At 31.3% G+C, this 12,883-nt stretch overlaps 1 protein-coding gene across 7 annotated transcripts in view; it reads right to left on the bottom strand.

The window, feature by feature from the left end:
• Positions 1-12,883, bottom strand: part of KANSL1L (KAT8 regulatory NSL complex subunit 1 like) — a 113,600-nt gene that overhangs the window by 54,304 nt on the left and 46,413 nt on the right. For all 7 annotated transcript variants that reach the window (XR_012072775.1, XM_072961346.1, XM_006205250.4 and 4 more), the window contains exons 4-5: positions 10,178-10,375; positions 6,289-6,410 (exon numbers count right to left, since the gene is read on the bottom strand). Coding sequence is in view for 6 of the 7 variants with exons in the window: in XM_072961346.1 (XP_072817447.1) it covers positions 6,289-6,410; positions 10,178-10,375 (320 nt within the window). In the remaining variant the exon portion in view is untranslated. The remainder of the gene's footprint in view (positions 1-6,288; positions 6,411-10,177; positions 10,376-12,883) is intronic.

Raw genomic sequence — 12,883 nt, 5'->3', positions numbered from 1 at the left:
TATGTGATTACTTATCTGAAAAGCCCAAGCATACAGAATACAGCTGAAATCGCAAAAGCCTTTTAAATAACCAAGAAAAAAAAACAGATCAGTAAGTCCAAGCACCAAAGCTCACTCCTGTTACTGTTAAGAGAGGACTTCTCTTGTACTACAGAACGTCTCTTACTCTAGTACAGATACTTCTACTGCTCTAGCCTTGGTCATCTGATTTTCCAGTCCAGAGCTGAATTAGATGAGAGGAGGCAGAACTGTAGGAGACAACAAAAATATCAATCTGACTGTAGGGGAGAAAGCACAAATAAGTATAATTGTTGTTTTTTTTTAATGCTTATTACCTGCAAGAAATCTTAAAAGACATTTCATTCATTCAACAAATATTTATTTGTGTCCATGTTATGATTCACTGATCTAGATGCTAGGAAAATAGTAGTATTATTAAAAAGACAGATCAAATAAATTCCTACTCTCACAGAGCTTACATTCTCATCCAGGAAGACAGATTATAAGTAAAAAAAAAAATTATATCACACTTGTCATCTTATTTGGTTTTCATAAGAATCCAAGAAACAAACGATTTTCATTTTAACTGTGATTTAGAAAGTTGCCCAAGATCACAATGATACATCTGATTCCAAAATGATTTTCTTAACAATGCAATGAATTTCTTCATAGCACTTGATCAGGATTTAAAATTATACATTTATTTGTGTGATTTTTTTTTGGTTGGTGTCATTTTCTCCTGCATCTAGACTCTATTATACCCTAAGGTAAGAAACCACATCTGTTTTTGTTCAACATCACACCCCAGTCCAATGCAATGCCTGGCACACGGTCATCACTTAGTAGGTATTTGCTGACTATTAAGTGAATTCTTTAACAGATATAGAACTATTACTCTCAGTAGTCCCTGAAGATGTGGTCACAGTGGTGAGCCTGAATTAGCAAAGAAAAACTGAATTAGGTTCATCCAAGAAAGGCAATGTGTAATAAACTTGATATAAACAGTTCTTCCTACTTGCTTATTTAAAAGTTTTTTTCACTTGGATAGAATTATCACTCCTCCTACTGGCATGGGTACTTCTTTACATAATAACTTGTAGATTATGTTTAAAGTTACTAAGATATGTTGAGTAATTTCTCTCTATTCACTGAATCTCTTGATTTAAGCTAACATAAAATTATTGCAAGCAAAGCAAAGCACAATAGTGTAGTGATGTTACAAAAACACATGCATTTTAGGCTGTATTGAGCCCTGTTTGTTTTTATTTTTCATTTGTTTGAAAAAATGTAATTCCTTAAAAATAAACACTTAAATGGAGCATATTAGCACTACTGACAACTGCTTGAGAAAATATTTGTGTCCTAGTATTTTTAAAGAATGACATGTAAAGAGATTAACTGGCTTGCCCAAGGTCACAAAATGTCTGTAACAAAAAGAATATGTAAAAAGTGTCTACTCCCATAACCTTAAGTTACCCCAAACCACTAAATTACAAAATCATTATAATTAAGAGCAAACAAAAGTTGAAACCTTTTTTTTTTTTGGCTGGGGAAGGAGATTAATATCCCAAGATGGTCTTTTGAGAAGGTATGTTTTATGTAATACAAGAATAAAATCCAACAATGTGTTTACCCTGAATTTAAGAGCACTTAATTTAATTACAGGGTCGCAAACAAATTGTGTAGACCAAAGGCAAGTCAGCAACTTTCTATCTTCCCACGAGATATGATGGAAAAATAAATGGTGCCTCAGTGACTCCTAGTACCTGTGTGAAAAACGTCTTGAGTAATAACTGGTCTATAAGGCTTTGTATATGCCTTCAAATCCTTACCCTAACTCAGGCCACTCTGAAATACTTTTTTAAAAGAGTAAGAATAGTTCTAAATCAAAATCAGTACACTGCCCAGGATATGAAAGAAATAACAGACCATACCCACAATTTTAATATCTGTTATGTCCTTACAAGAAAATACCAATGACTAACATTATTAGGCTATTTCTTGCGTGCCAGGCATTGTTATAAGAGTTTTATATCTACTACCTCATTTACTTCTAACACAACTGTATGCTGTCTCCCAGCATCTGGCATGTTTATTGCAAGACATACATTAAACTCTTTGTCAATGATCTATTGAGTGGTATACTACATTTTAATAAACTAAATGTACTTTTTAAGATAATACGATTGTAGAAATCGGGTTAGAGTGGAAAATAAATGATGGCCAAATGTTGGTTAAGACTTCATAAAATTTTTAGAAGAGAATATAAATATTTAGATACCCTAATGAGTTTTAAGGAAATGTAAGGCAAAAACACATTTATCATAGTAAGTCATCAAGTTTCCTGTTACTTTTAAATGTACATTTTGCCACTATCTACAAATATTCTGCAACTTCCTTTCATTGTACTGCTATTATTAGGCCTGACATTTGTAGTAATTTACACTTTTCAGCTGAGTATGCACCTCACAATTCACAACTGAATATAAGAATACTTTTCAGGTCATAGGGGACAACTGAAAACACAATACAGCGACTGGTCCTTTTCTTTAGTCATTCTTCATTTGCTCTCCACAAACATGCATAAATGCTGTCATTGGAGACTACAGAACAGATATCCTAGATTAAGACAGATTCAACAGATAAAGAAAAGGGCAAAGTTTATAAATTCAGTAACTGGATAGGGATTCAGAAACTGTTGCACGAAAATGTGAATGTACTTAATGCCATTAAACTTAAAAATGGTTAAAATGGTAAATTTTACAGTATGTACATTTTACTAGAATTTAAAAAATTCTTGAATAATGGATTTTCTTACCTTCACATTTACATAAAGGCATAAAATAAATAGTATTTATATGCCTAATCTTATTTTCAGAAAGCGCTTTGTGGTTAAGTGTCAAGTTTGAGTAAGATTAAATAGACTAAGCCCTAATTCTTGAAAAGCTTTGAGTCCAAAAGATATTTTCTTAATATAAAACTATATGAAGGAAAAAATAAGAATATTCAAAAAACAGAAAGATACAAGAAATAGAACCAGTCTTCATTTGACATTTTACTCCCAGAGTCAAAAGGCTCATAAATAAATTTCACATTGCTTCAGTACAGATATCTCTAAATCAAAACTTTTTCATATATTACTATAAGATTGTATATTCAATTAATTTTCAAAATCTATGATAATATTCTTAAATGTGAATGATGTAAAATAATGTTACATTTTTAGAATTTCACTACTACACAATTGTTTATTTTATAAAAAGTTCAATTACTAATACTTTTAAAGTAAATCCTTAACTGGTTTTACAAGTATCAATTAAGTACTTTAAACAATATAGTTAAGGAGCCAAAAAAAAAAAAAAAACAAACCTTAGAAACCACATAACATGCTTCTCCAAGGATGGGTAGCTCTACTACAGAAAAAGGAGGGGAATGGAGGAAAAACAAAGGGAAGGCGCCATCTTTTATAAAGTCTATCCAAACTTTAACTCCTCCAGCCCCCTTCCCATCCTAAATTTGGCTACAGTCACTTTACAAATAACTGCAGCTACACCCATCTTAATCTCTTTCATTCCACTCTCAAAGAACAAGTGTATTTTCTCCTGTCATAAGGCCCCTCCATAACTCTATTGTATTTCTACATTTCCCATCTCTAACTCTTTTCCTTCTCTTTATTTTAATAAAGATGCTTACGTTTCTTCCATCTTAAAAACAAACAAAAACCCTTCTTTGATCTTATACATCCATTTCATTATACAGTCAGCAGCCTTGAAAATATAATCCTGACTCCTCTCTTCCATCTCCCACTCCCTAATTAACCGGCTCTTAATCTCTGTGTCCATCAAGCCACTGCAATGTTCTTGCTAAGGCCTCAACTTAAACTGACCAAAACAAGAGACATTTTTTCAGTTCCTCTCTTTGTCATCTGACACAACAACCACGTAGTCTCAAAATTTTCTGTGTTTCCTTCAATGTTATTATTCTCTTATCTGTAATATATTCTAATTTCTATGTTCCTGGTAAAATACATTTGTATATTATGATATATACTATCATAAATAGTAGAATGTTGCAAAAATTTTAATGAGACCTGGAGTATCTCCCGAATCTTTTGTTTCACACAGCAGTTTGCTCATTAACGGTGACAAAGCATTTTAAAAGAGTTATTAAACTTAAAGATCAATTATACATTTTAAACAAAAATTCTAACATTCTAAATTTGCTCACCTTAAGGGTTGATGAAAACTAGTTGTATTACATTTTCTACCAAATGTTAAAAAATAAAAGTCTTTCCTTCAAGGGAAATACAATATTTTGATAACAAATATGAAAAGAAGTGCTTTTTGAAAGAAACTCATGTTATACAGAAAGTATTCGGGAAAAATGTTTGTTGCCAAAAATAAATTAATAAACAAATAAAATTGATAAAATTAACTAAAACATTTACATATATCAGCACACTTCAAAAAGCTGGAGAACAAATTTTTATCTGCTTTTAAATTTATCAAAGAATTTTAGTAGATTTTGAACCTATAATAAACTTTCAAAAATAAACTTTCCAATTAGTTTGTAAGAACAACTACTTAACATCAGGAAAGATGATAATTTTTAGCTAATTTCAACAAGAACCTTTGAACTATATTTCAGATGGAATTGAAAAACTATGATTTAGTAAACACAGCCAACATTACATTTCTTTCATTTGTATTTATGTATCTTTTTCAACTAAGACAGCTACTAAATCCAAATATCCAAACAACTGCACACAATTCCATTATTGTTATATGATATTTTAAACAATTACATGTTTCACCTGCTAGACTGCAAGTTACTGAAAAGTGGAGATTTTGTCTCCTTCACGACTGTATCCCTAGAACTTTGACTCTATGGCACACAGCAATTAGTTATGCATTAAATACTTTGTGAATGAATGACCAAAAATACAGGAGGTACATTAAAATGAAAATATGTACACACACATGCATAAGTATATGTATAATAGCGTAATGCCTTGTTAGGTAAACAAAACATTACCTAAAATGGACTTAGCCCCAAATCACAATGTTCATATGCCAATATGATGGTGTTTAATGGCTCAACTTATAATTATGACTTTCTTAATGAGGGTATGTTCTCATATATGAAGATATCAGGGTATTTTTATACATGAGAGAATCTTTATTTTCAAAGTGAATCATCAGTGATATAAGGAATGAAATAAAGTCAACAAAAAATAAAGCAAAACCAATAGAACTGTCTCTATAACAGAACAATGGACAAATGACTCTGCACAAACAAAAGTATTAAAAATTAGACTTTCAAAATAACAAATTAGAAATAAAAATAAAATAATGGCATTTTTATTTTAAGACTTAGTTTTTATCCATTAAGTCCATTAAGAAAGTGACGGCTATTTAGCATAATTTTCCCCATGGTATAAATTTTCCTTTCATGCTATATTTTTTAAAATGTTAGTAAATCATATAATTATGAATATAAATATTTTCCAACACTAAATTACACTTAGCCCTTTTTGGTACTTAAAACAAAGAAGCCTATATTACAATTTTATTTAGAAAAAAATTAGATGAACACACAAAATAATGTTCTATTAGCACTTTAATTCTAACTGCATCTTTAAAAGGAAAGATTCAAAGAGAAAAGCAAGTAAATAAACAAACCTAATCACCTCCTCCATCAAAAAAACAAACAAAGAGAAAAGTAAGCAAAATAAAGAAAACAAATGCTGTTCCCAAAAAAAGGATTAGGATTCAATATATATACATTGCTGACATGATATAATTAATTGCTAAGGATTACAGGAATTATTGTATTAATTACGTTCAGGAAAAAATTTTCCTTATAAAAGCTGAGATACAAAATGATTGAGTAAAACTTTACTTAAACTTTATGGATGGTATTTACCAATCTTCCATGACCAAAATATACATAAGGTCTTTTTCCCTTAACGTGTATTGCAAGGGCAGTATGGAGCTAAAGAATATAAAATGTACAAAATGGAAGTTATATTAAATAAGGCAGTACTTTTGTAGCAGATGGTATCACTGTTTTTCTTTTTTAGAAACATTATAAAACTTCCTGGAAAGCTTTCTCCCTCATTCTCAGGCTTACATAGTTCCCTTAGTTATAAAAGTCTGATATTATCTAAAATGTATCCATAGTTTATTGACTGTACTCTAATAATGCTTCAGTAAAAAGAAAAAAGCAGCTACATTACAAAACTTAAAAGATCAAATTTAGAGGCACAACTATCCCATTGATACCTACCTCCTGGAAACGCCATTAGCCAGACATTTATGGCTGCACGATTTAGAGGAGAGGGGTGATGAAGTTGGGGACAAGTTGAGAGGGGCGATCAAACTGTTGATGATCTCAGTCAACTGTGCACTCTGCAAGAAAAGTATAAACCTTTTACTACTGCTAAGCAAGAAATGTGAGTTAAATCTTAGAAGTTTAGTGCCTATTACAGCTTAAATTCCCGTGAAACAAGTACATTTTAGTAAATATTTTAATCTACAGAGACAATTTACACCACTACTGATTTTTCCATTTATTATAAGTAAATTTACATCTTAGTACTCTTTTTCCACATCTTTTTGTTTCAGTTCCTTTATCTACTCATCCTATCCTCTAAAACATTTAAACTCAGCTAATAGCATCTACATAATATATCCTTTGAGATAGCCAAATTAATAATAACAAAACCACTGCTGCAATTTATTAAGTGCCTATTATGTGCCAGGCACTTTACTAAGCACAAAACAGAATATTTCTAATGTTTACAACTAACCTGCGAAGTAGATACTAGAACTACTGATATTACTATTATTAAAATCAATTACAGACGAAGAAATTGAAGCAAAGACAGATAAAGCAGCTCAAAAAATGATTAAAAAGTTGGTAATAAATGGAGCAAAGGTGTTCAAATTCAGGCTTGAATCCAATGCCACACTGTTTCTCAGTATTTTTCTAATTCAAATATATCAGTTTTTTTTAGGTACCCAAAATTTTCATTGACCTTTATCCCAAACTTAGATATATTTGTAATATGTAATAAATATTATATCTCAAAACAATCACCTACAACAATTATACCAAGCACAGGCCACATTAATGGAAATAGTACATTGCTACAAAAGAATGACAGCTTTTTTCACTACACATGTAATCCATGTTCATTGTAGAAAAAAGGGAAAGTATGAAGAGGTTTAAAAAAATAATAATCTGTAACTATACTTTATGGAGAAAACTATTGCTAATATCTTGGTATATATCTATCCCTCCAGAAATTTTCTGAATACATGTGAGCATGAGTATATACACAACACGCATATATGCAAGTGCGCGTGGGCACACACAACACACTCTTTCAATTAAATCATGACACATCAATTTTTTAAAACCTGTTTTTTTTAATACAGTGTGACTATATTTAAAAAAAATATAGATCTATTTTATAATTTTATTAACTAAAAGATATTCTAGTATAAAATAGAAGTGTATATGAAATATTTTGAAACTACTCTTCATTTGTATGAAACAAATGTTATTAGAAATAAGACTAAAGAATGTGATAGAACTAAATATATTTGATTTCTTCAAGAAGTCTTTCATAAAAAAGACCGTGAAATGTTTTCACCACTTATTTTCTTGAAAAATAATACTTTATTTTTTTTAGATTATTACACATTTTCAGATTAAAGCTAGTTTTCAAAATCACCAATACAGATTATTTATCCTTCTATCAAGTATTCATTAGCTTGGTCATATAAAGCAATTTACAGAGTATCTCATATTTTCCAGTCTAAAACACTGACACTCTCTTCTCACTGTTTCACCTCCAAAAATACCTAGAATCTTCTTAGCCACTGGAGGTTACTAGTCAGATATGTGTAAATAATTGGCCCAGAAGGAAAGCATTACAACTAACCCCTAGCTTTACCCTAATAACCATCCCACTCCAGCCCAATAAAATCTCATACTTGAGTCCTTATTTGGGATGGAAATTCATAATAAAAATGAGGGCAAAAGTAAAATTAGGAGAGGCATAATTTGAACTCTGAAAACAAAACTTAATCAACTTTAAAAGTCAAAACACTTACTAGCTATTTATAATAAGGTTTCTAATGCAAATATACCAATATGAAATTTATTTTAAATTACCTGAATTTCTAAAATAAAGTCACCTTTCAATTTGTGAAAATGTATTATCTAATAATGCAAGTATGCATTAATACTATGAATCAATATTTTTTAAACTGATGTCAGTCCACAACTCAAAAGTCCTTTGTAACTGCTAAATCTTTAGTTGCTTTTGAGAAATATTAATAAGTTTGGCAAGCAGAACATTCCTTAACAAAGTTAATTTAATCACATCAAAGGATTACCTGATCTATCTATATGCAAATTCCACTGTGGTTGGTGAACAGTTATATACCAACAGATTATGTTAAGAAAAATATGTGTAATATCAGGATTGCCACCCCTTCCATTTAACTTACCCTTAGACTGTCTTCTTCAACAAGTATTTGAAAACAACTTAATTTTCAGTTGGCCTATAAAAACATTATTAGCATATGTTTCAAGAGCACATTACCTGAACATAGGCAATTTATCAATGACCTCTACAAGTGACTGCTGCTGCTCCTTGCTGCATCCTTCTCCTACATCTAGAGCCATTGCTACTGTTCTCACAACTCCTGGTTCCCTTCCTTCCCAAAGTCTCTGACACTCCTGACAGCAGTGGGACCCAAAATGAACATGATACCAGGGCCACCTTCATGGGTGAGCAACTTGCACAGTAAGTAGCACGGGGCTGCACTCAGAAGGATCCCACGTTTGGAAATGCTCTGTCGTCACCAGCTTAAAACTTAAAAATTATTTTTAACAAAGGGCTATGTAATTTCATTTTGTACTGGGCCTCACAAATTAGCCAGTTCTATGTTAACCCAGGTCCAACCAAAAAAACTGGTGCTATGCAAGGAGAAAGAAAAAAAAAATACAAGAAATCTCTTTCTGAAGGATTAATAGTGACCTACAGGTAAAGAAAGCAGAAGAGCTGACTGATCAGGTAAATACATTATTCTGGGGTATGAAATGACTAGGGTCAAACTGAAATGGTACTGATCCTATGGGATGGAAGGAGGGGGAAAAAAAGAGGGAAGAGAAATATAATCAACACTAGTTTAAAACGCCACTTACATGGTAAAGAACACTCCAACTTAACAGATAATTTAAAAATAACTTTCTGAATTATAAAATAGTCATAATAGTATTTTGATTATGCATTCCAATTAACAAAAACTCTAGACAATTGTAAATTTAACAAATATGGGGTGGGAGGAGTTATCTCATATTCTGAATTACCAGGAGTAAGATAGTAGCAACCTGGTACCAAACTATTTCACAATGAATGTCTTAAAAAAAAAAAAAACAGAAAAATCAAATGTAGGAAGACATGAAAATCTATATTACCCACTAGAATAATGTAGTCATGCAGCTGTGGTCCCAACTGAGTGTATTCCAGTAGATTTAGTCTGGTTGTAAATTAACAAACTCCTATAAAGCCAAGTTTATTCAAAAGCCACCAAAGTCTAAATTAAAATAAATGGTTCAATTTTGAAAGATAAATATAGGACAGAATAATTAAACTTCTGGAGTCATCCATAAAAGGATTTAAATACCAGAGAAAGTTCTGGAATCAAAGTAATTTACTAGCAGTTTATTAGACTTTCTATTTTCATGATCATTTTAAAGAAAGAATCCATATTCTAATATTATCGTTCACTAAAAATCTGTATCAATAAGTTAATCAAACAACCATTCAGATTTATTAAGTGGTACCACTGTTCTTTCTCCATGAAAAAAGTCCAATGATAAGTAATTTTATTAGAAAATAAGATTTTCCATCCCTAATATAGAGTTATCACCCCTATAAGCTATGTACCAATACTTATCAAATTATATTTAAATAACTTCAATTATATCAATATTATAACAGGTTAGTCATACATTCAATATTTTAATTTTATTTAATGTCAAATGGCCAACTTTAATAACCAATCTCTCAAGCAGACACTACATTTATTTGAATAGTTTACAAAATCAATTTAAAGCTATTTCATGCCACTTGCACCTTACTCTTACTTAACATTACCTGTTTTTCTATATTGCGAAGAAGTAGTGTAGGGCTGCTTGGTGACATTTCAAAATCTTGTTCTGGTAAAGGATCTTGACTCTCTTGAGAAATCTGGGGGTTCCCTGTAGTGTTTAATGAAGCTGCTTGGTCTGCAAATTGTATTTGTTTTTTCAAAATGTCTTTTGGAAGTTGACATTCTTCTAGGACCACTATCCCCTAAGCAAACAGCAATTAGAGAGTTGCAATGAAAACAAACTGACTGCTAAATCAACTTTAATGTTACAATGCACTTGAACCATGCTTTTTAGTATCCCTTGGAAACCAGACAATAGACATTTGAAAGTACAGCTTAACTCTGTAAAAAAGCTGCTGATTTAAAACATGAACTAAAATAACATATATTTGATGGATCAGGCTTCTAAAATACTGTTATAAATTATATGCATGCAGTTATTTTTCATATTGCTTTTCGTTATTAGCATAAAGCATGATACATTTAGAATGAAGTAAAAGGCTTATACATAAAATATGAACATTATGACTAAAATGTAGAACATTTCCAGACATACATCTTTTGATATTTTGGTCACTAGCATTTCCATTCAAGATTGTATTTGAGTACTCCTAATTTCATGAATTAAAGTACCGAACTTACAAACATCCAAACAACAATTACTTCATACTAACTCTTTTCAGAGCACTCTGAGGAGCCCCAGCCCTGCTGGCTGCTGCAGGACTGCACTTTGAGGAAAAGCATTCTCTAGGCCAACCAAAATTCTCATTTCCTTACAGGGTAGACAAGTTAATAACAAACACACAAGTTTTCAAATTTGATGGGGTACCTTCTGAAATGTAAAGAGCTGGAGAAATGAGTAGGTATCTAGCTGCCTCTGTACTCCCTGCCTGCCTGCCGTTCATGCACACCTGTACTTCTTCTCAGCTGACTTGCTGAACTTGCCCCACATTCCCTAGCTGCTTCACTCCAACTGCCCTGAACCTTAGGTCCCTCAGTGGCTGAAGAGAAAGAGGAAAAAGGAATGTACAGATATGATCTTAATGGTTTCATAGTTCTCACCATAAAACTTCTTTCCTTCCTACCCCTCCTGTTGCACTTTCCCCTGCAAAGAATAATACATATTTATATGTGTATGTATGTGTATATACTTTTTTTTGCAAAATATCAATAAGCTCCAATAGGCTAGTTGGAAAGGTATTAAATGTCTAATGTGGCTAAAATATTATATTCTTATAGTGAAAATAGACTATAACATTAATACTAGTGTATAGTATTTAAAGATGGAACAAATTAAATGATTGCTGTGGGCCAGCTGACATCATGTATAAGTGCTATACACAGGATGGAAATTACCTATAGATTATGTTATATATAAGTTGCCTTAGTTTACACTATAATTTAGAGAATATATCAGTTTAGAATGAACATATTCAGGAATAGTATAAAACTTACATTTTATAGTTGTATAATAATATATTACCACTTATAAAAGTAAAAAATTTGCTTGGTAAAAGTAAAAAAAAAAATTTTTTTAACTACACTTTTAACAGTGCTAGTAACATTTACAAAGAGTAGGGGATCAAATTGTTGATCCCATCTCACTGACTATTTTCCTAGAATGCATAAATATGGCTGTCAAGAAACCTTAAGAAATACATTAAAAATTTTTGTTTCATTTGATATTTTAAAAATTATATTAGACTTAATAGACATAGTGTCATCAATCTCAAAAGCTCTTAAAAGTATCTGAAACATCTATCCAAAATTTGAACAAGTCTCTCATAGGTTTTTCAAAAGTACCTAAACACAAAAGAAACACAAGTTTTCACTATATTAACTACAATTCTCTTTGGTTTGATTACAGTTTATATTATGTGCCAGGTTGCTGTGAGTTGGCCTGATTTCATAATCCTTACTTATAACATTATTTATATAGAAAAACCAATTTTGAATTTCAGAAGCCCAATTTCCAAATCTTTAGATTACTATCCTTTTATAAGTAAGAGGCCTGCAGTAGTTAATTCAATGAGAATAATATTAAAAATTCAACAGGGAAGACATTCATAGTCAACTTCGTAATCTATTTTTTTCTCTTAAACTGTTGCCTTTGATAAAAGTCTCACAGTGTAAGAATGGCCCATGATTTTTCTATGCCACAGCCAAAAATAGAGAAGAAAGGAAAAAAGATTGAATCCTTTGGAGACACTGCAGAAATAGCTCCTGTTCTTAAAAATCAGGAAAAGAATTTACGTGTGTTGGATCACTATGATGTATACTTTAAGTATCTTACAATTTTGTTTGTTAGTTATAACTCAATAAAGCTGAATTTTTAAAAATCAGGAAAAGAACAGTCTAACAATAGATGAAATAAGGTAAATAACAAAGACACAACAATTTTTCAGAAGGATGAGTCATGATAACTGAGACAAGTGAAAACTCTAGCATGAGATAAAAGAGAATCGCCTGCTCAGAGAAGACAGCTATTCCTGACAATAACATGAGAGCTCTCCAGCCCCACTCTCAGGGTCCTCATAGAGAAGACACAGTGTGAAATAATAAACAGTTGCCTCAGCAACATACTTATTATTTATATGAAGTCATCAAAACCAACTGTAAGCAAAGATTTAAATGAAAATTTCAAAGCACTGTAAATTTAAGATATGGAAGACTCTACTATAGGATAAAAAGAGAAATCATTAAATATGGGA

The sequence above is a fragment of the Vicugna pacos genome, chromosome 5 (genome assembly GCF_048564905.1).
Source record: "Vicugna pacos chromosome 5, VicPac4, whole genome shotgun sequence".
In the NCBI taxonomy this organism is placed as follows: Eukaryota; Metazoa; Chordata; class Mammalia; order Artiodactyla; family Camelidae; genus Vicugna; species Vicugna pacos.
Note: the sequence above shows the minus strand (reverse complement) of the source record. Positions and strands in the feature narration are given on the sequence as shown.